This window comes from Panthera tigris, chromosome E2 (genome assembly GCF_018350195.1).
Source record: "Panthera tigris isolate Pti1 chromosome E2, P.tigris_Pti1_mat1.1, whole genome shotgun sequence".
NCBI lineage: Eukaryota > Metazoa > Chordata > Mammalia > Carnivora > Felidae > Panthera > Panthera tigris.
Window position 1 is genome coordinate 7064337 of NC_056674.1, and position 22662 is coordinate 7086998.

A 22662-nucleotide genomic window follows, 5' to 3' on the forward strand; every position below is an offset into this window, starting at 1 on the left:
TCTTAGTTCCCAACTCACCGCACCCCCCTACCCCCCCACGGCCCGTGCTGCCCAAGTTCCCCTTCCGTGGTGACCACAGCTCTGTCACACGCGGCTTCCTGTTGGGGCTTCCTTGGCCTCACCCCACATTTGGGGCATTTCCCTCCCTGACAGAAGGACCTGGATCCGGGCTCCTGCCCTGGCCGGTGCAGACATGGTGCCCCTGCTCCTGCTGCCCCTGCTGTTCGGGGGTGAGTGGGCCTCGGGAGGAGGGCTGGGCGCAGGTGGGGGGGGGGCTGGAGCCCCGGCTGAGCCTCCGTGTCCCCCCAGGGGAGGATCCAGAGTACCAGCTCCGAGTGCAGGAATCCGTGACCGTGCAGGAGGGTCTGTGTGTCCACGTGCCCTGTTCCTTCTCCTACCCCTGGAAGCCGTGGTATTCCCGGATGATGCTCTACATATACTGGTTCCGGGATAGGGACACCTCAAGCAACCGTTATCCGGTGGCTACAAACAACCCACAGAGAGCAGTGAGGACAGAGGCCTGGGGCCGATTCCGCCTCGTCGGGGACCCCCGGACCAACAACTGCTCCCTGAGAATCAGAGACGCCGTGAGGAGTGACGAGGGAGTCTACTTTTTCCGAGTGGAGAGAGGAGAAGACGTGAGATATACTTACACAGATACGACGATGACTCTGCGGGTGGCAGGTACAGCAAGGGCCCCGGGGGAGGGCTCTGGGATGTGGACACCCCCTCTTAGAGCAGGCACAGGACGCCGGAACATTCCCTGCTCTGGGTCTTGGGGCTGGGACGGTTGGAAGAGATAACGGGGCCCGGGGTCAGCTTGGGCCCTGAGGCCCGGACCCTCTCAGGGTCACCCCGTGGGTCCCCACCTCCCTGGGGCCCGGGCACCTCCCTGTCTCTTCCTCAGCCCTGACACAGGAACCCGACATCCACTTCCCGGAGCCCCTCAAGTCTGGCTGGCCCACAGAGCTGGCCTGCAGCCTGCCGGGGTCCTGCGGAGGGGGAAGACCTCTCACATTCTCCTGGGTGGGGGCTGCTCTGGACTCGCTGGACCCCGAGAGCCTGCACTCCTCGGTGCTGGCCTTCACCCCGAGGCCGCAGGACCATGGCACCAACCTCACCTGTCAGGTGAAACTGCCAGAAGTTCAGGCCACCGTGGAAAGAACCATCCGGCTCAATGTCTCCTGTGAGTGCTGGGGGGGAGGGCTGGGTCCCTCAGGGCAGTGGGGTTTGAGCTGGTGTGGGGCAAGGAGAGAGAGCAAAGACGGCCATCTTCACCTTCTCAGTGTTCCCCTACCCCTTCCCAATGCTCCCCACCCCTTCTCAGTGCTCCCCTATGCCTTTCCAGTGCTCCCTACCCCTTCCTAGTGCTTCCTACCCTTTTTAGTGCTCCCCTACCCCTACTCAGTGCTCCCTACCCCTTCCCAGTCCTCCCTAACCCTTTCCAGTGCTCCCCACCCTTCCCTGATGCTCCCCACCCTTTCCCAATGCTCCCGGCCCTTCCAAGTGCTCCCCTATGCCTTTCCAGTGCTCCCTACCTGTTTCTAGTGCTTCCTACCCCTTCTCAGTGCTCCCCTACCCCTTCTCAGTGCTCCCCCGCCCCTTCCCAGTGCACCCCACCCCTTCCAAGGGCTCCCCACCTTGTCAGTGCTCCCTACCCTTTCCCAGTGCTCCCCACCCCTTCCCAGTGCTCCCCACCCCTCCGTGGGTGCTGGGTCAGCTTCCATCCCAATCCTCACCTCTGAAGCAGAGCCGTATCTTTCTACCCCAGATGCTCCCCACAACCTCACCATCAGCATCTTCAGCAATGTCACAGGTAGGAAAGAACTGTCCTCTTGGGGGCCGGGACCTGGCCTTGGATGGGGGGGGGGGCGGCTTCCACCATGTGGGATGGGGATCGTAGCTGGAATGGGACCAGATAAGGGAAGAGCACGGATAAAGATGACCACCCTCCCTCCTCCACCTTGCCTGGGTGCAAAAGTGGCGTGCTCAGGCACACTCTGTTCACCTCTCCGGGGCGCTGCTGTGGTTTTCCTCCTCCCCTCCCACCCCAGCCTCCTCCATCCTGTTTCCTGCCGAGCTCACCGACTGAGGCCACCAAACAGTCCAGGCGTGTCCCAGTGGGGGCACTGAGCCTTCTCTGAAGATGTGAAGCCCGGACACTTGAGGTCAACCTCTTTTGGGCGTAAAGCCCAGCCTTTGAGCCCTGTTGGACCCAAGTCAGTGGGCCAGGGAAGGCGAGGGAGATGCCAACCAGATCCTGGGACGGAGGGAGACGTGGAGACTGCCGGTCTCCAGCGGCTGTCTCAATGCCTCTCTCTCCTCTCTCTACATCTCTCCCCCAAAGCCCTCAGCATTCTGGAAAACACCTCATCCCTTCTCATCCGGGAGGGCCAGGACCTGCGGCTGCTCTGCGCTGCTGCCGGCAACCCCCCCGCCGAGCTGAGCTGGTTCCGGGGGTCCCCTGCCCTGAATGCCACCCCCATGTACAGGACCCACATCCTGGAGCTGCCTCAAGTCGGGGCTGCGGAGGAAGGAGTCCTCACCTGCCGAGCTCAGAACTCGCTGGGCTCCCAGCACGTCTCCCTGCGTCTCTCTGTGGTCTGTGAGTGTGGGGACCCCCGGGGGGGGGATGCCCGGGGCCTGGGGAGCAGAGGCACCGCTGACCCTGCCCCTCCCACCCCCCTGCAGGCCCCCCGCGGCTGCTCGGCCCCTCCTGCTCCCGGGAGGGCGAGGCGCTGGGCTGCACCTGCTCCGCCCGAGCCCGGCCGGCCCCCACCCTGCGCTGGCGGCTGGGGGAGGGGCTGCTGGAGGGGAACCACAGCGACGCTTCCTCGACCGTCACCTCCAGCTCCGAGGGGCCCTGGGCCAACAGCTCCCTGAGCCTCAGGGGGCCGCTGGGCTCCGACCTCAGACTCGGCTGCGAGGCCCGGAATGAGCACGGGGCCCAGAGCACCGACGCCGTCCTGGTGCTGCTGCCAGGTCTGGGGGCTGTGGGGGAAGGGTGGGCAGAGCCGGGGGTGGGGGGTGGGGGTGGGAGTAGGGGTGGGGAAGGAGTCTGCATCCTAGAGAAGATGGTCTGGGTGGGCGTGGGGCGGAGGGCGATTGGTGGGACAGGGTGGTCCATCTCGGGCCTCAGCAGGCCCTTCAGTGAGTTCTGCAAGGAGCTAGGAAGGCAAGAGACTGAGTCCTGCAATTCGGTCTCCCTCTCTCCGCAGGGAAGTCGCTCTCCCCGGCAGAAACCGCGACTGCAGCTGTGGGTGGCGCCGGAGCCATGGCTCTGCTGTGCCTGTGTCTGTGTCTCCTCGTCTTCTGTGTGTAAGTCTGTTCGGGGAGGCGCAGGGAGTGCGGGGAGGTCCCTCATCCCAGAAGTACAGGGCTGAGTAGGGCAGCTCGAGAGAAGAAATGCACTCCTTCATTTTCATCCTGTCCCCATCCTCCCCAGTCCTAGGGGACCACCAGTCTATTTTCCGTCTCTCTAGATTTGCCTCTTCTGGACTTAAACAAAAATGTTAACGTTTATTTATTATTGAGAAACAGAGAGAGACCGAACATGAGCAGGGGCAGAGCAGAGAGAGGGGGAGACACAGACTCCGAAGCAGGCTCCGGGCTCTGAGCTGTCAGCACAGAGCCCGATGCAGGCTTCGGACTCACGAACCGAACCGCGAGATCACGACCTGAGCTTAACCAACAGAGCCGCCCAGGTGCCCCGGCACGTACAAGTTTTTCTGAGTTAGACGGATCTTTCGTGATGGAAGTTCAGTCTGGCCAAACCTCTGGTCACCCAGGGGGATGGAGTGCTTCCTGGCCTGTCAGGAAGGTCTGAGTCTGGTTCCAGACCCGATACCTCAGCGGATTGGCCGGGGAGCAGGCAGCCTGCCCACGGGAGCCTTCGTGGCTGCAGTGTGCTGCTTTCTCCTTTTAGGGTGAAAGCCCGCAGGAAGCAAGCATCTAGGAGTCGAGAGGGCATGGCTAATGAAGACCCTGTCATGGGTACAGTCGCCTGGGTGAGTGATGCCGGGGTCTTCTCGTGCGGTGGGGGGCTCTGGACCTGTCCATTGGGACTCCAGACGGAGCTCCTCAGCATTTCCCTGCCCCTGCCCCAGCCTGGTCGCCTGAGCAGTCACCTGGGAGGTGACTTCCCTACTCCACTCTTCCCTACTTCCCTTCCAGCCCTTCTGGAGTTTCTTTTTTTTTTTTTTTTAAACGTTTATTTATTTTTGAGACAGAGAGAGACAGAGCATGAACAGGGGAGGGGCAGAGAGAGAGGGAGACACAGAATCTGAAACAGGCTCCAGGCTCTGAGCTGTCAGCACAGAGCCCGACGCGGGGCTTGAACTCACAGACCGTGAGATCATGACCTGAGCCAAAGTCGGACGCTTAACCAACCGAGCCACCCAGGCACCCCCCTTCTGGAGTTTCAATGATGCTTGTTCCCAGTGCTTTGAGAATCAAGTCACATTCCTTGTCCCATGTTTGAAGTCCTTCAGGAGGTGTCCCTTGATGGCCACTCCAGCCCTGGTCCGGCTATGGTGCAGCCACACTGGCCTTCTCGCGGTCTCCCCTACCGCTTGGACCCTTTGCACGTACAGCTCCTCCCACCAGAAATGCCCTTCTGTCCCCATTTCCGTCACCCCACTTCACGTATCAACATCTTCTGCTCTGGGAAAGCTTTGCCATTTCCTTCCCTGCCAACGCCCACGCCTCCCTCCTCTACGTCCCCAGAGCTCCGTGTCCAGCCCCGTCTCGAGGGGCACATCCCACAACACCACTGCATTTCGTCGTGTTTGGGATGTCTTTGCCGGCGGGGGCTGCAGTTGTCTCTCACTCCGCCCCTGTCCACCATGTCCCTTCTGCCCTTTTATGAAACTGGGGCCGTGTTGCCCTACGTGGAGTCATCCAGAATGCGTTGTTCATGGCCAGTCCCTGGAACAGGCATTGTTTGCTTGCACGTACTCGTTTTGTCCATAATACGATGAGCAACGATGAACCTGCCATCCGACCTCAGACCTCAGACACCGACAGTAACTTCCATCTGCTCGTGTGGCTCTGTGACCCCGTCCTCAGGAAGGCTGCTCTGAATCTTTCGTTGCCAGCGTTACCCCATATATGTGTGTATACCTGAGATACGCGCTGTTTCGTGTAACTGTTTCGGAACCTACAAAGGGTGGCACCCTCTGTGCGTGCTTCTCCGGCTCCCTTTGTGGACTCACCAACCCTGCAAATTAGGTCCTGGAGATTCACCCCTGTTGTTAGCTGCAGTTACCTGTTTACGGTGTTTCGTTTTATGATCATGTCTATTGCCTAAGCTCGTCTTGCTGGACATTTGGGTTGCTCCAGATCTCATTGGATTCACATACGAGCGTTCGGTTTTTTGTTTTTTGGCAACATTACGTAAGAATTTAATTACTAGGTCAGAGGGTGTGTGAATGTTCCTATCATGACAAATGGTTTTCCAAAGCAATCGCATCCATGTGTACACCCGTCTGTGCCTCTTGGATCCTGTTGACCTATATAGTCTCTGTGCTTGGTTTTCTCAATTTTTTGGGTCGTCTCACTCTCTCGCTATGGTTTTGATTTGCGTTTCATTAGTTGTCAAGGAGCATGAAAATCTCTGTCTTCAATGGCATATGAACACCTCCTCTCTAAAATGCTTGGTCCCGGGGCGCCCGGGTGGCTCAGTCAGTGAAGCGTCCGGCTTTGGCTCAGGTCATGATTTCACCGTTCAGAGTTTGAGCCCCGCATTGGGCACAGAGCCCACTTTGGATCTTCTCTCAGAGCCCCTCCCCTGCCCTCTCTCTCTCTCTTTGTCTCTCAAAAATAAAATAAATGTTAAAAAAATAAAATTCCTGGTCTCATCTGCAGCCCATTTCCCTGCAGCCCATAGGGTGTTTGACTTTCTTACTGAATTGATTGGAGAGCTTTATACATTTTCATACTGGTTTCTTTTTTTCAGTTATATGCACTGTAAATATCTTCCAGTGAGTAATTTGTCTTCACTTTTTAAAGGTGACCTTTGATGAACATAAGTTCTTAATTGCAATATAACCATATTCACTAATCTTCTCTGTTCTTTTTTTTTTTAAAGATAGATTGACATAGCTTTCTTTTTTTTTAAAGTTTTTATTTGTTTATTTTGAAATAGAGAGAGAGAGAGAGAGAGAGAGCAGGGGAGGGGCAGAGAGAGGGGGAGAGGGAGAATCCCAAGCAGGTTCTTCCCTGTCAGCACAGAGCCCGATGTGGGCCTCGAACTCACAAACCATGAGATCATGACCTGAGCCGAAATCAAGAGTTGGTGGCTTAACCAACTGAGCCACCTGGGTGCCCCTGATCTTCTCTTTTCTGTTGAATGCCTTTTGGGTTTCATTTAAGACAATCTTTCTTTTTTAATTTTAATTTTTTTTAACTATTTGTTAAAGTTTATTTATTTTGAGAGAGCGAGAGAGAGCGAGAGAGCACGCGAGCATGAGCAGGGGAGGGGCCGCACTGTCAGCGCGGAGCTCAACGCGGGGCTCCAACTCAGGAACCTCGAGATCATGACCTGAGCAGAAATCAAGAGTCGGACGTTTAACCGACTGAGCCACCCGAGTGCCCCTAAAAAAAGTCTCTCTTCTCCTAAGATTAGAATGATATTCAAGTATAGTTTCTACTAAAAGTTTTACGTATTCCTTTGGACACGTGAAGCCTTAATCTACCCGGAGTTGATTTGTGTGTGGTGTGCAGTTTTGATCTATGTATGTTCCTCCTCGACGTGTGGAATAATGTCTCTCTCTCGTCTCTGCTGATGTGCCATCTACTCTGTCAGACATCAGAAGTCTATACGTGCGTGGCCTCTGTCTGTGGCCTTCTATTCTGTTCCAGTGGTCGATTTTACTGTCCCCAAGTCAGAACTGTCTATAGAGGCAATAGAATCTACAGACCCAAAACTAAGTCCTACTATCTGATAGAGCAGGATCCTCTCCTTAATCTTCTTTTAAATAGTGTCTTGGCTATACCTGGACTTTTGCTGTTCTATTAAATATTAGAATCGGTTTATCAAGTTCCAAAAAACACTCCTGTTAGTGTTTTGGCTGGAATGACATTGCATCTGTAGATCAACTTGGGAAGAATATACTTATGTATAAACTCAAGTCTCCTTGTCTGCAAAAACAGGTTATCTATTAGTTTAAGTTTTTTTTCCCCAAGAAAGATGTAGAAATCCTTCAACACATCTTGTGAACCTTTTGTCGGTTTTCTTCCTTAATACTAGTTTTGTTACTGTTATAAATGCCATCTTTTTAAAAGTGCATTTTCTGATCACTTATCGCTGATATGCAGAATGAAAACATTTAAAAAAAATTACAGATTGGTCTTAGATGTCATTTAGAGTCTTGCTGGTTTGGTAGCTGGAGCATTCTTAGATATGATTCATAAGCCTGCTGAACCATTCTTTTACAGAGATATGGATACTGTCTGAAAAGTTTGTGATATTCTTGGTCTAAATTGTCATGGCTTTGGGGCGCCTGGTGGCTCGGTCGGTTAAGCGTCCACTTCGGCTCAGGTCATGATCTCGCAGCTCATGAGTTCGAACCCCGCGTCAGGCTCTGTGCTGACAGCTCAGAGCCTGGAACCTGCTTGGGATTCTGTGGCTCCCTCTCTGCCCGTCCCCTGCCCGTAGTCTGTCTTTCTCTCTGTCAAAAATAAGTAAAACATTTAAAAAATTAAAAATTAAAAGCATTGCCATGGCTGCTGAATCAAAGCAGCTGATTTCATGCAAATATAGTGTCATTTCCTTCAAAAATCAACTCATCCTTTTAGACTTTAGATACAGAAGAAGAAACACCTGATCTCATGCATTCTCTGCGGATGTATTTTTCTTCTAAGAGATTTCTTTTTTTTTAACTTGAGAGAGAGAGACAGCGCACACGCACAAGTGAGGCAGAGAGAGAGAGAAGTGAGGGAGAGGGGGAGAGAGAGAGAGAATCTTTCTTTTTTCATGTTTATTTATTTTGAGAGAGAACATGCAACAGCATGAGTGGGGGAAGGTCAGAGAGAGAGAGAGAGAGAGAGAGAGAGAGAGAGAATCCCAAGCAGGCTCCGCATGTCCGTGCAGAACCCGATGTGGGGCTCCATCCCGTGAACCGTGAGATCACGACCTGAGCTGAAATCAAGAGTTGGACGCTTAACCGACTGAGCCACCCCGGCGCCCCAAGATTCCATATTTCAACAAATGACTCACTCCCCTGAATCAGTGATGGGGAAAGTAAGCACACTCAGACTCTGGCCTCTGGTAAACAGAGGTCTGTGGAACACGGATTGTGGGCAGTGACTAAAGACTGAACACCAGCCAGTTCCTTCATTTGTTCAGACAGCTCCTCCTTCTACTTTCCCCCTTATGGGGCCAAACCGCCCCGCAGATTCTTCTGGGGCTTCGCTGTAAATGTTCACGTCTTTTCAGTGACACCCGCCCCTTCAGGGGGTTCGTGGTCTGGATCCTAAGCATTGTCTTCAGTCTCTCATTAGATGCAGCAACGTATGAAACGCAATTATGTGCTTGTCGATCTTATATTCTTGCAGCTTGCTAAGCTCTCTTGTTCGTTCTCATCATTTGTATGTAGACATTGAACTATTTTTAACAGGGTTGTTTTTGTTTTTTTTTTTTTTTTTTGATTTAACAAATATCGCAGGGGTGCCTGGCTGGTTCAGTTGGAAGACCATGTGACTCTTGATCTTGGGGTGGTGAGTTCCAGCCCCCACGTTGGGTGTGGAACCTACTTAAAAAATTAAAAAGGGGGGTTGTGGGAGGGGGGGATGGGCTAAATGGGGAAGGGGCACTAAGGAACCTACTCCTGAAATCATTGTTGCACTATATGCTAACTAATTTGGATGTAAATTTTTATTTTATTTTATTTTTTTATTTAAAAAAAATTTTTTTAACGTTCATTTATTTTTGAGACAGAGAGAGACAGAGCATGAACGGGGGAGGGTCAGAGAGAGGGAGACACAGAATCTGAAACAGGCTCCAGGCTCTGAGCTGTCAGCACAGAGCCCGATGCGGGGCTTGAACTCACGGACCGTGAGATCATGACCTGAGCTGAAGTCGGCCGCTTAACCGACTGAGCCACCCAGGCGCCCCTGGATGTAAATTTTAAAAAATAAAAAATAAAATAAGTTAAAATTTAAAAAATTTGTAAAGGATCCTAGGTTGGGGTGCCTGGCTGGCTCGGTTGGTGGAGCTCGGTTGATCAGAGCATTAAATAAATGTTCTCAAACCCACAAGTCCTCAGAAGTCTTAATACAAGAAAACCCAAACTGAAAACACATTACACTTTCCCTTTGGTTCTGATATTCTTTTTTTTCTTCTTAAAGCTTTTTTTTTTTAAGTTTATTTTTTTTAAGTTTATTTATTTATTTTGAGGGAGAGCAGGAGAGGGGCAGAGAGAGAATCCCAAGCAGGCTCTCCATCCAGCAGCGCTGAGCCTGATGCGGGGATCAAACTCGCGAACTATGAGATCGTGACCTGAGCCAAAACCAAGAGTCGGACACTTAACTGACTGAGTCACCTAGGCGCCCTGGTTTTGATATTCTTAAAATTTACTATACTGTATTGGGGTGTGAGGTTTCCCTGGTCTTTTTTCTTGTGCTTGTGGGCCCTTTCAGCTGGAATGGTTTACCTCTCTTCAATTCAATTTTATCGCCACTATTTTTGTTCACATATTTTCTCCTCTTTTTATTTCCAATAACACAACAGGCCTGAGTTTGGTTCCTGGCTCTGTTACTAGATGAGTAATCTTGGGCCTCCCACCTCAGTCTACCATGTCTGTAAAATGGGAATAATAAGTATCATTCATACTGTGTGTGTGTGTGTGTGTGTGTGTGTGTGAATTAAATGTAATTAGTAAGCCTTCAGTATGGCCTAATCAGTCATAGCGTTACAGAATTTTAAATGGATGAGTGAAGGGCACCTGGGTAGTTCAGTCGGGTAGGTGTCTCTTGACTTCAGGTCAGGTCAGGTCATGATCTCACGGTTCGTGAGTTTGAGCCCAGCATCAGGCTCCACACTATCAGCTTGGGGTTCTCTCTCTCCCTCCCTCTCACTCCCTCTGGCCCTCCCCTGCTCTCTCTCTCTCTCTCTCTCTCTCAAAATAAGTAAACTTAAAAAAATAAATGGATGAGTGAATCATTGGGTTCGTAGGAAATGTGTGTGAACAGGAGGATGAATGAACAAATGTCCCATTAGCCCAACCTCCCTTGAGGGGGACCTCGTCTGCCTCATTCCTTCTCCGACTCTCTCGTTTCTCTTTCACTCAGGGTTCCAGGAAGAAGCCCTGGCCAGACAGCCCCCCAGATCAAACGACCCCTGCCGGGGATGCCCCTCCCTCGGGGGAGCAGCAGGAGCTCCATTACGCCTCGTTCAGCTTTCACGGGATAAAGATGAGGGAACCTCAGGACCAGGAGGCCACCAGCACCAGTGAGTACTCGGAGATCAGGATGAGCAAGTGAGGGCCGCCTGGAGCCAGGAATCCCAGCCCCTGCGGGGAGAGGAGCAGTCAGGCGCCAACTGATGAAGCGCGTGGAGCCCTGTGGCAATATAAAAGAGCGGGACTGTCCGGGTGTCCCCGGGTAGAGCAGATTTGGGCTCAAACGTAGCCTGTCAAGCAAGTCACTTCATCTCTGCGTGCTTCAGTTTCCCGTTCCGTAAATCAGAGATCATGCCTTCTGCCTTAAAGGTGGTTGTGAACAGTAAAGAAATTAACACAGAGAAATCAGCCAACAGAGGTCCTATCGCACCACGGGGCTCAGTGCCTACTGATCTGTCTTCTGTGGACAGAAAGGTCCTGCTGGAAAGTTACCCTGGGGCTGAGGGTGACCGTCCCGGCACACAGTAGAAACCGGCTGGTGTCATTCTCCTTCAAAGCCTCCCCAGGGAAAGACCAGCCCCTCAGCCTGGATTTTGGTTTCACGATACAGCATCTTATCATCTCTGTGGGGTCTTCTCCGCGTCCCACTTGTATCTGTCCATTCTTCCAGCACATTCCATCACCTCCTGACCTCCAGTCCCTTCCCTGTCTCATTTATGGGCCCCACAGGGATCCGTCCAACAGCCAGAGAGCTGACCCTGAGTCTCCTCCACAAACCCATTCAAGGCTCCCTAGGCTTAGACAATACATCACAAACATCTGCCCCCACCCCTGGCATTTGAAGTCCACCAACCCCACCCCCCCAACCCCTGCTATCTACTGTTGGAAAAGAAACAATGGGCTCCGAGTGGAGGCACTTGCCCCCACAACAGCAAACCCAAGACTCACTGTGGTTTCAACCTCTCCCAGAAATGTGACCTTTAAACAGTCGGTCCAAAATTTCCTGATCAGCACTGGTGAGGTCACCTGCAGGGTAAGATCTTCCCCCAAAAAGATGGCCCGATCTGGGGGGAAAAATCCTTCCTTTCTTTTGAGAATACTTCCTCATGTCACCCTCCTGCCTTTAAACACCTTCTGCTACTTACAGCTCCTCAGGGCACCCGTCTCCTTACTGGAAGGGACACTGCCAAACTCATGAGCCTTTGAATAGAGCCAATTACATGCCCAGATTTCCTTGGTTGAGTTTTTATTCTTTTTCAAAAATGTTTATTTATTTTTGAGAGAGTGTGCGAGTGAGGGAGGGGCAGAGGATTCAAAGCGGGCTCTATGCTGAGAGCCAGATGCGGGGCTCGACCTGTGAGATCATGACCTGAGCTGAAGTCAAGAGTTGGATGCTTAACCAACTGAGCCACCCAGGTGCCTTCAACAAGCTTTTCTGATCCCAACTGCCTGACACTATGCTTTTGATTGCCGTACAAAAGAAAAGTTTTTCTAGAAGGAGGGGAGCAAGAAAGTTATCAGCTACAGGAAAGGATTGTTTCAGGCAAGACTGCTCTCCTCCTGTGTGTGGGGTAAAGATAAGGGGTCTTCTTGTGCAGGTGACCTCATCTTCATTTAGGGGATGGAGAGGTCCTGTGGCCAACTCATTGGCACTGATTGTCAATAGCCAAAGTATAGAAAGAGCCCAAATGTCCATTGATGGATAAATGGATAAAGAAGATATATATATATATATATATATATATATATATATATATATATATATCGTGTGTGTGTATACACACACACACACACACACACCGGAGTATTACTTGGCAATCAAAAGGAATGAAATCTTGCCATTTGCAACAATGTGGATGGAACTAGAGGGTATTATGCTAAGTGAAATTAGTCAAAAAAAGACAAATACCATATGACTTCACTCACATAAGGAAAAGATATAAAACAGATGAACATAAGGGAAGGGAAGCAAAAATAATACAAAAATGGGAAGGGCGACAAAACATAAGAGACTCTTAAATACAGAGAACATACTGAGGGTTGCTGGAGGGGTTGTGGGAGGGCGGATGGGCTAAATTGGCAAGGGGCATTAAGGAAGACACTTGTTGGGACGAGCACTGGGTGTTATATGCAGGGGATGAACCACTGCATTCTACTCCTGATATTATTAGTGCGCTATATGCTAACTTGGATGTAAATTAAAAAAAAAATTATTAAAAAAATTCCTGACTATAAAATAGTTCAATGTCTACATACAAATGATGAGAACGAACAAGAGAGCTTAGCAAGCTGCAAGAATATAAGATCGACAAGCACATAATTGCGTTTCATACGTTGCTGCATCTAATGAGAGACTGAAGACAATGCTTAGGATCCAGACCACGAACCCCCTGAAGGGGCGGGTGTCACTGAAAAGACGTGAACATTTACAGCGAAGCCCCAGAAGAATCTGCGGGGCGGTTTGGCCCCATAAGGGAGAAAGTAGAAGGAGGAGCTCTCTGAACAAATGAGGTTAAGACGGTATTTCTGGGAGAGAACAAGGACTTTAATCATCTCCACTTTGACCTTGGTCTGTACTTTCTAATTAAGTTCTTCTTTCCAGCATATTTCTTCACTCAGGCAAAAGACCTTGCAGGCAAAGCATCCCTCGTTGGGAACTGAAACTACTCCCTCAAGCAATAAAAAGACTGCCCTGGGCCAGCAAGACCCAGCATGACTAATCCCAAGACCGTGATCAACCTGATCTTTACTGCCCAGCCACATGTCCCCACTGCCCTTCATCCCACATTTTCCTTATATAAACCTATGAATATTTTCAGCACTCTGGAGACAGAGTGAGATGTTAGTCCTGCGTCTTCCCCGGGGTTGGCCTCACTGGAGTAAGTCCCTTTCTTGTTCCCCCTCCGCTTATGTCTCTGCCTTCGGATTTTGTCAGCAGCAAGTGGCCAACCCAGTCTGTTTGGGATCCTCGGAGCAGGTGCACTTGCGACTCTGTGCCTTGGTTATATGAGATTGAAACTGCAGTTAGGTATGTGTTAACTTAAGTGATGCCATTTTGGGCCTGTGGGTTTTCTTTTCTATTTTGTCTTTTCTTTTCTTTTCCTTTCCTTTCCTTTATATTTTATTTTATTTTACTTTAGTTTTTAGCTTAATTCCAGTATAGTTAACATACAATGTTATATTAATTTCAGCCGGTACAATGTGGTGACTCAACAGTTCTATATCTTACTCAGTGCTCATCATGAGGATGTGTACTCTTAATCCCCATCACCTATTTCCCCCATCTCCCCCACCTCCCCTCTGGTAACCATCTGTTTGTTCTCTAGAGTTAAGAGTCTGTTTTTCAATTTGTCTCTTTTCTTCTTTGTTCATTTGTTTTGTTTCTTCAATTCCACATATGAGTGAAATCATATGGTATTTGTCTTTCTCTGGCTGACTCACTTCGCTTAGCTTTATTCCATCTAGATCCATCCATGTTGTTGTAAATGACAAGATTTCATTCTTGTTTATGGCTGAGCAATATTCCATTGTGCATGTATACCACGTCTTTCTTACCCACGCATCTCTGGATGAACACTTCTCTCTTCCATAATTTGGCTATTGTAAATAATAGTGGTTTTTGTATTCTTTGGGCAAATACTCAGTAGAATTACTGGATCATATGGTAGTTCTATTTTTAATTTTTTTAAGGAACCTACATACTGTCTTCTCACCGTGGCTGTGCCAGTTTGCATTCCCACCAACAGCTCATGAGGGTTCCTTTTTCTCCACAGCCTCACCAACATTTGTTGTTTCGTGTGTTTTTGTTTTTTGGTTTTTTTTTTTTTTTTTTTTGAGAGAGAGAGAATGACAATGCAAGTGGGGGATGGGCAGAGAGAGAGGGAAAGAGAGAATCCCAAGCAGGCTGCATGCCTAGTGTCGAACCCGACATGGGGCTTGATCTCACAAGGGTGAGATCATGACCTGAGCCGAAATCAAGAGTTGGACACTTAAGTAACTGAGCCACCCAGGCACCCCTGTTTTTTTTTTTCTGACGTTTATCTTGTTTTAAATAATCTCTACACCCAACGTGGGGCTCAAATTCAAGACACTGGGATCTAGAGTCACATGCTCTTATGACTGAGCCAACCAGGCACCCCTCTTGCTTTTGATTTTAGCCATTCTGACAGGTGTAAGATGATGTGTGTGGGTTTTTAAAAAAGATTTTAAAGTAATCTCTACACCCAACACGAAGCTTGAACTCACAACCCCAAGATCAAGAACCTCATGCTCCACCAACTGAGCCAGTCAGGTGCCCGGTTTTTGTTTTGTTTTAAATCTCTGCACATTCTTCCCCATTATGCCCGGCTTCTTCCCCAGTTCCCTGCTCCGTCATAGCTGACTTAACATTCTCAAAGACTACCCTCTCTATAGATCACACTGAGATCTTAATTCTTAGTGGAGGCCTGACAAGCTTGGTAGCTTCTCGAAAATATGAAGTTCACAGGAGAACTTCCTCTTCTAGGGACATTCCACTGGCAAATGCTAAGTGAAATCCACTCTGTCACTAATAGCGAGCATGTTGCATGTCCACTAGGGCAGAGTCTCCCAAAATTGTTAGAAGAAGACATGGGGACTGGTCCTTGAAGACACGATCTTGATACCTTTAGATTCCCCCCACCCCATGGTGGTCTCTCCTTCTGCTGTCTGCTGTCACCATCCGTCCCGGACTATTGTCTGATGGTCTCCATCCCTTATAAATAAAACACCTTCCCAGTGTGCATCATCTGCTTTCCTGGGACCAGGGTACAGTGGGTTCAGGAGTCACTATCTATAGTGTCAGATTTGTGTGGATCACAACCCCAGCCCCCAAACGCACATCAGTGATGCGAGACCCTGCAAAGGTTGCTTATCACATCAAGTCTCAGTTTCCCACTGGATGAGGAGAATTGTTAGCCAGTGTTCTCTAGGATTGGTTGTGAGGGTTCAACGGGGCAATATGTAGAAAGGTACAACCCTGAGTCAGCACGTGAGGACCTCCAGTGAATCTCCATCTCTTTCCTAATCCTCTGCTTGGAGGGAGATCCGGGCACAGGGGTGCTTCTTAAAGTGTGGTCCAAGGGCCAGCAGCATGACATAACCTGGAACCTCAGAGAAGACCTTGTCCCTCCCTGTCCCTTCGCCAGGCAGGCACCACAAGGTGAAAAGCATGTTAAGGCAACAAGAGGGTTGAGGGGAAAAGCACAGAGATGAGCCCAGTCCACTCCACCCCTTCTTCTGGCTTCTCCTTCCTAAGAAGGCCCCGGACTTTCAGAAGTTGCTGCGACCTAGGTGCCCTGCTGGCCTAGAGCTCGGAACGTTGCACCTATGGATTGGGGTCCTTGGCAGAGTTGGGGTTTCCTGAACTCACCCAGCTTTGCTCCAGAACCATGGACAGCACCAACCCTTGGGCTGGGAGGTTCCCAGGTCTGGCCGGATGGGCGGAGCGCCCCCTGGAGGTAGTTCCCTGACTTGCCTCAGATGCAAAGATGAGAAGTTGGGGGTATTGGCTGGCGTGATAGTCTGTCGTAGGGGACAGAGGTGCTGGCCAGAGTACGTCCAAGCTTCTCCTTAGTCACCCTCTGAAAATCCACTCATCCTGGGGACTCAGCTTCAGAGACACAATGCATTTCTCACAGAACACTGGATGCCTTGCTCCTCAGGGCTGACTCTGCCCTCACCCTGTCCAGAAAACCCTCCCTCTCCTCACTTTCCAGCGGGTTGATATTTGCTGTTGCACTTTTTTAAGTTTATTTATTTATTTTTGAGAGGGGAGGGAGGGGCAGAGAAAAGGAGGGAGAGAGAGAATCCCAAGCAGGCCCTGAGCTGTCAGCACAGAGCCTGATGTGGGGCTTGAACTCACAGTGAGATCATGACCTGAGTTGAAATCAAGAGTCGGCCGCTTAACCGACTGAGTCACCCAGGCGCTCTCGGAGTCGGGAATCTTCTTAATCCGCTCTGGGATTGAGTGTGTTTGAAGCTGGGTTCTGGTGTTTTTGTGGATGGGCCTACTTCCGGGTGACCCTTCTAATTTGTAACCCTACTTGGGTCCTAACGGGTGCTTACTGGGCCTCTACTTTTTAGGAGACCCTGAACTTCAGACTGTGTTATTCCTGTTTCATGAGGCTGCCCAGGGGACAAGAGCAGGTGTCGGGCTGACTCAACACTGTTCCCTCCCCCCAGATTTTGGCCCTTCCAGTCCCTGCCCACGTAGCTCTGCACTCCAATTCTGTGTCTGGTCCCATGACACCGTTGAAAGTTCTGCTCAGATCCCCAGCCTCTTTACCCTGTTTTCTGCCTGCTTCCGCTTCTGGCCCTTCCAGCAGAATGAGCCTCTTTTCTGTGGGATCCTGGCTGCTTTTCCAGTTGGCCAGTGGAAATGTTCTGGCATGATATACTCTGTCGTGGCTGGAAACCTCCCTTGCTTTATTTTGGTCTTCTCCTGAGTCACTTTCTCAAAAAGGCCCTGACCTCCCAAACTGCAACAGCACCCCCTTCACATTTTGCATTAAGCTCTTTGTTATTCATACACAGCTCACATCATCAGAGGTCAGATTGCATACTGATTTGTCTATGCCTCTCTCCCACAATACTAGAAGTTCCACAGCTGATAGTTGGGTTTTTTGTGTTTATTTGAGAGAGAGAGAGCGTGCATGCACGAAAGCAGAGGAGAAGGGCACAGGGGGAGAGAGAATCCCAAGCGGGCTCCTTGCTCATGGATCATGACCTGAGCCGAAATCAAGAGTCTGTTGCTCAACTGAACCACCCAGGCCCTTGGAGAGTTCTTTTTTGTTTTGTTTTCTTTTTTTTTTTTTTTCTTCCAGTAATCTCTGCACCCAACGTGAGGTCGAACTCACGACCCCGGCCGAGATCAAGAGTCGAATGCTCTTCTGACTGAGCCAACCAGGTGCCGGGAATGAGGGTTTTTTGCCCACCCCCCCCCCCTTTGCTCAAAGGTAAACATCAAGGTTACTGGAAATGAGAGTCCCTCAAGTGAAGCGGTTTTGCTTATATTGCAACAGGCAGACATGACACATAGTAGGTCCTACAGAAGCTTTAGGACTCTCCTGAGCATGCCCAGAACCTGGCAGAGTATGAGGCAAGCAGCCCCCTAATTCCTACCGGCTCTGAGACCCAGGAGTACTGGCCCCTCCAGCCCCTTCTCCAGGCCCCCAGCCCCTCCTCCCTCAGACCCGGAAGTCCCGGCCCCCAGCCGCTCCTCCCTCAGACCCTGGAGTCCTGGCCCTTGTCCTTCCTCCCTCAGACTCAGGAGTCTGACCCCACAGGCCCTCCTCCCTCAGACCCAGGAGTCCTGATCCCCAGCCCCTCCTCCTTCAGACCCAGGGGTCCCGGCCCCCAACCCCTCCTCCCTCAGACCCAGTTCAGGCCCCCAGCCCCTCCTCCCTCAGACCCAGTTCAGGCCCCCAGCCCCTCCTCCCTCAGACCCAGGAGTCCTGCCCCAGCCCCCTCCTCCCTCAGACCCAGGAGTCCAAGCCTCCAGCCCCCTCCTCCCTCAGACCCAGGAGTCCTGGCCCCTGTTCTTCCTCCCTCAGACCCAGGAGTCTGACCCCACAGGCCCTCCTCCCTCAGACCCAGGAGTCCAGGCCTCCAGCCCCCTCCTCCCTCAGACCCAGGAGTCCAAGCCTCCAGCCCCCTCCTCCCTCAGACCCTGGAGTCCTGGCCCCTGTCTTTCCTCTCTCAGACCCAGGAGTCCTGATCCCCAGCCCCTCCTTCTTCAGACCCAGGGGTCCCGGCCCCCAACCCCTCCTCCCTCAGACCCAGTTCAGGCCCCCAGCCCCTCCTCCCTCAGACCCGGAAGTCCCGGCCCCCAGCCCCTCCTCCCTCAGACCCAGGAGTCCCGGCCCCCAGCTTCTGCGGGGTCGGCGGCGATCGGTCCCGTCCGTCCCCCTCCCAGCCTCGCACCGAAGCCCGGGCGGAGGTCCCTTGGGTTTATTCGCAGCGCTCTTTACAGGCAGCCCCGCACCCCCCGGCGGCGGGGCCCGGCGCAGAGCCGGGGTCGCTGGGAGGCGGGGGTGGCGGCCCCGACGACCCCTCCTCGTCGCGCCCCCCGCGGCCCTTGCCGATGGCCAGGCGGGGCCGGCCGCGCTGCAGCCCGTCCAGGAGGGCGCAGGCCTGGCAGAGCGCGCGGCTGGCCAGCGCCCCGCAGCGGGAGCAGGCGCCGGGGGGCGGGGGCCGCGCGGCCGGGGCCAAGGCCAGGCGCTCGGCCGAGTGCACCAGGTCCAGCGCCGCCGACGGCCGCGCCGCCTCCAGGAGCTTGAGCAGGTGGCGCGCGTGGCCGCGGAAGGCCTCGGGCGCGTAGACGCACTCCTCCGAGAAGTAGTCGAGGCGGCGGAAGTGCGCGTACAGCACCACCTCCTTCTGCGAGGCCAGCTGCAGGGGGCGGCAGCGCGGCAGCGCGCCCCCCTCGCCCCGCGAGCCCAGGCCCCCGCCCCGGGCCAGCCGCCCCGCGTCGCCCCGCAGGAAGTTCATGAGCACGGTCTCCGCCATGTCGTCGGCGTTGTGGCCTGGGGGAGAGAGACGGGGAGCCGGTGAGATGGGGGCGCCGCCGTGGGGCAGCAGGGACCCAGACGGACGGGGAGGGGCCCTGGAGAGCGGCCCAGAGTGGGCGAGCCGGGCTGGAGACCCCCACCCCACCCCCAGACACTGCAGGACGCCAGGACCAGGAGAGAGATGGGCGGGGGGGGGGGGGGGGGGGACAGCAGGGAGGGCCGGACAGGGCCGTGGAGACCCCTGGGCACCGCGCGACAGCCCGGTGGAGGTGGGCGGTGGGCACAGTGAGAAACGAGAGGGGACACACAGGCCTCCAGGAGGCAACCCGGGGTGCCCTCATTTGCCACCCACTTATCGCCAACCAGGCCCTGTGCCAGTTGCTTTTTCAGGAGGGTCAGTCTCAGTTGAAGGTGTACGTCACACGGCACCGGCACCGGAGAAGTCAAAGCGGCCTCTAACGGTCAGTGGAGGTGTTGCTGTCCCAGTGCGGGGAATGCGGGTCACCGCGTGCAGGAAGGCCAGCGAGAGCTTCGGTATTTCCTCAACAGTCACCATAAACGTCACCTAAACGTCTACCTATTCTGCATCTTGTCGTCTTATACTTGAGTCTGTCTGGTCCGACAGACACCGGTCCTCTTGGGGCTTCTCCAGTTGGCCACACTTCCCCCTCCTCAGGGCCTTTGCACCAGCCACCTCCTCTGCTCAGACCCCAACAACTGGGTCAGCCCTTCACTGGTTACTCAGGCGGCCTTCAGGTCAGGCTCACTCAGGAACCACTTCCTAACTCCAGGCTTCCCCCTTCACTGGGTCCTCCTGTTATAAACTGGCAAAGTCTGTGTGATTTTTCCTTAGCGGCACTTGCCGGGTTATAATTATGGGCATGTCGGGAGGGCAGGGGCAGAGGCTGCCTTGGGCAGCATCAGGAGGCAAACATCTCTGTAAGGTCTGCTGTTTGCCAATCTCTGGTCCAAGTGCCTCACACAGAACTCACTTTATTCCCAACGACCCTGGGACCTCGATATTATTAATAACCCCGTTTTACAGATGAGGTAACCGAGGTTAGGTATTGCTCGAGGCTACAGAGCGTCTGGTACAGAGGAGATGGTCAACAATCACGTGTTGAAGCAACGGTTGGGAGAGAGTAAGTTCTCAAGTTCTCAGAGAGAAGAGGCCGACAGAGAAGGGGGGTCTAAAGAGTTGCGTTTCAGACTACAGATGGCTTCTGATGGGTGGTGTCACTTCACTCGCCTCCTTTTGTGAAGGGACACAGAGAATGTCATTTTGGAAACTGCAGGGAACACAGCCCCAGCCCCCGGAGAGCACCCCTGCACCCCTCCGTGGCCAAAGCGAAGGCAGTGACTCAAAGCTTGCCGCGCCCAGCCCCGGCGCGCACACACTCTGCCCACGCACCTTCAGCGGGCGTGCGCACCCCCTTCTCGTGGAGATCCCCCACTTCGGGCACCCCCGGCGTCTCCTTCACCCCTTGCTGGGCACGCGCCCAGCCCCCTTGCAGCGCCCGCCCCGCGCCCCTCGGCCGCGGCGCCCGCGCTCACCCGTCACGATGTGCGTGGCTCCCACGAGGCGCGCCCCTTCCTCCAGCGCGCGGCGCCGCAGGACCCCGCAGAAGGTGCAGCAGGCGCGGCTGCGGCCGGAGCCGGCCGTGCTGCGGGCCACGGCGTCCATCGTCCAGCCCCCGAAGAGGTCGGCGTAGGCCACGACGGTGAGCGGGAGGTCCCAGCGCGCCGCCTGGCGCCGCACGGCCGCCAGCGCCGCGTCCCGGTAGCCGCCGATGCCCTCGTCCACGGCCACCAGGCGCAGCGAGACGCCCAGGCGCGGCGCCAGCTCGCGCAGCACGTGCGCCAGCACCGTGGAGTCCTTGCCGCCGGAGGCGCCCACGGCCACCACGGCGCCGGGCGGCAGCAGGCGGCCCGCCAGCACCGTGTGCAGCACCTCGGCCTCGAAGGCGGCGCAGAAGCAGGCGCCGCACAGCGCTTGGCCGGAGCGCGGGCGGCGGAGGGCGGCGCGCGCCGCGTGGCAGGAGGCGCACTGCGGGGCGGGCATCGCGGGTTCCGGGCGGGCGGGGAGGAGTTGGCTGCCCCTGGACAGGGAGAGAGGGGAGGCAGGTTACGTGCGGATTCCGGATTGCGGGGTCGATGCCTCCGGGAAGCCTGCCTGGATAGCGCCCAGAGTGCATATACCCATTGCCTGGAACCCTCTCCCAGCACATGTGCAGGATTGGCACCTTCAAGTCTCAGCGTAAGCTTTTCATCATTCATTCCTTCATTCATTGCCTCCCATCTACCCAAAATGCGTTCGATACTGGAACAGCAGTGAACAAAATAGAAAAGGTTGAAGGCGGGACGTTCGTTCTAGGGGAGGAGCCAACCCATGATAAGTAAATAACCAAGACACTTTACAAATATAAGGAGTAATATGAGGGAATTATCCTCTGAGCTGGGGCCAGAAGGATGAGAAGGAGTCAGGCAATTTGATCAGGGTGGGAAGAATGTTCCAGATAGTTAATAGCAAAGGCAAAGGACCTGAAGGGAAGGGCCTATATTCGGTTGTTTGGAAAGTGAGTTATAGGTGAGGACAAGAGAAGATCGGGGGCTTGGAGGTTGGCAGGGTGAAAAGGTTGGATTTTATTCTGAATGAGCTGAGAACCGTTAGATGGTTGAAAGCTGTGGAGTGATAGGATGTGATTTATATTTTGACAGGATGCCCCAGGCTGCTGCGTGGGAACAGAGAGTGGAGAGTGGCGAGGGCAGACACCGGTAGACCAGGAGGAGGCTCCTAGAATGGTCCACATGAGCCGTAATGTGGCTAAGGGCTGAGTAGAGAAAGTGGAAGTGGAGAGAAGTGGTCAGATTCTGGATCCCTTCTGGAAATAGAGTAGGTTGAACTCACACGAGACTTGGTTGAACGAGGCAATAGATGAGAGAAACAGAGGACTGACGACTTCAAGGTTCTGCCTTCAGCACTTGCAAGGATAGTGGGACCATTTCATGGGGAGGACGTGGGAAAGAGGGAAGAATAGGGAAATATTGCGAGAGGTGTAGGTTTAGTCCAGAGAATCTGTAACTTTGTTTGGGCATGGTAATTTGGAGGTCCTTTGTTTGCTCTGAAGTCTTTCCTGAAACCTGAGCTGGGTCTGGCGCCTCCTCTGGGCTCTCATGGCCGCCTGACACCCCCCAGGCCAGCCCTGATCACTCTAGATTGTAACCAAGGCAGAGGAGGCTGCGTTCGAACCGCCCTCAGGTTGAGGGTGGAAGCTAGGAATCAGAACCTAGACAGGCTCCAAGGCGGGTCAGCAGGGGCACCGGACACAGGCGTTGGAGGATCGCGGAGAGCGGTGCCATCTCTCCAGGGATGCCTACCGGAATGCGTGGGAAGGTAAGATGGAGACCCTCAACTCCTACACGGCAGCACGACAAAGAGCCGAGATCGGCCTGCTGAGGAGGGGAAACTCACGTGAGTAGAACCCGCGCTGGGAAGTCCAGGCTCCGAGAAAACGCGGAAGCCTGTGGAGGGACTACGATTCCCAGAAGGCTTTGGGTTTACCCGCCTACGACTCCCAGGTCCCGGCGCGGCGGCTTGGCCCTCATCGCCTTCAGCTGCGAGACCAGCTGGGCGCACACGCTGCCAACCTCGCCGTGACGTCACGCTCTCCGCCCAAGTCTCCCAGAGTGCTCCCGGCCAGGCCGGCACGTCTCCCGTCTGCGCCTGCGCAAAAACAGGTGGGCCGTCTGATTTCTGTGTGCCGCCGTACACTGTGCACTTTATGCTAGAGAAG

General features: G+C 53.5%; 2 protein-coding genes and 1 long non-coding RNA gene across 5 annotated transcripts; 2 read left to right on the forward strand and 1 right to left on the reverse strand.

Annotated features, from left to right (window-relative positions):
- The first annotated feature begins 97 nt into the window (after positions 1–97).
- Positions 98–11567, forward strand: SIGLEC5 (sialic acid binding Ig like lectin 5). The gene is made up of 9 exons (XM_042970351.1): positions 98–230; positions 310–684; positions 908–1186; positions 1772–1816; positions 2348–2605; positions 2692–2982; positions 3219–3318; positions 3926–4007; positions 10291–11567. Exons 1-9 carry the CDS (start codon positions 194–196, stop codon positions 10480–10482), a joined length of 1659 nt encoding a protein of 552 aa, XP_042826285.1. The 5' UTR covers positions 98–193; the 3' UTR covers positions 10483–11567.
- Positions 11568–18178: 6611 nt separating this feature from the next.
- Positions 18179–22379, reverse strand: LOC122234351 (cytoplasmic tRNA 2-thiolation protein 1). 2 transcript variants are annotated; one of them, XM_042970375.1, is made up of 3 exons: positions 22341–22379; positions 20423–20967; positions 18179–18883 (listed from the first exon to the last, which is right to left on the reverse strand). In XM_042970375.1, exons 2-3 carry the CDS (start codon positions 20928–20930, stop codon positions 18309–18311), a joined length of 1083 nt encoding a protein of 360 aa, XP_042826309.1. In that variant the 5' UTR covers positions 20931–20967; positions 22341–22379; the 3' UTR covers positions 18179–18308. The 2 variants fall into 2 exon arrangements, with proteins under 2 accessions (XP_042826309.1, XP_042826308.1); XM_042970374.1 differs by lacking the exon at positions 22341–22379 and adding an exon at positions 22247–22319.
- LOC122234358 lies at positions 18816–19444 on the forward strand. 2 transcript variants are annotated; one of them, XR_006212133.1, is made up of 2 exons: positions 18816–18907; positions 19235–19444. It is a non-coding gene; the product is annotated as an uncharacterized LOC122234358 (long non-coding RNA). The 2 variants fall into 2 exon arrangements; XR_006212134.1 differs by having other exon boundaries at positions 18819–18907; positions 19247–19444.
- Positions 22380–22662: the final 283 nt, after the last annotated feature.

Bases quoted from the DNA above. Each gene is read 5' to 3' on its own strand.
- SIGLEC5 (XM_042970351.1), top strand. From the start codon at position 194: ATGGTGCCCCTGCTCCTGCTGCCCCTGCTGTTCGGGG. The intron at 231-309 runs GTGAGTGGGCCT...GTGTCCCCCCAG, and splicing joins GCTGCCCCTGCTGTTCGGGG to GGGAGGATCCAGAGTACCAG. The intron at 3,319-3,925 runs GTAAGTCTGTTC...TTCTCCTTTTAG, and splicing joins TGTCTCCTCGTCTTCTGTGT to GGTGAAAGCCCGCAGGAAGC.
- LOC122234351 (XM_042970375.1), bottom strand. From the start codon at position 20,930: ATGCCCGCCCCGCAGTGCGCCTCCTGCCACGCGGCGCGCGCCGCCCTC. The intron at 18,884-20,422 runs GTGAGCGCGGGC...TCTCTCCCCCAG, and splicing joins AGCCACGCACATCGTGACGG to GCCACAACGCCGACGACATG.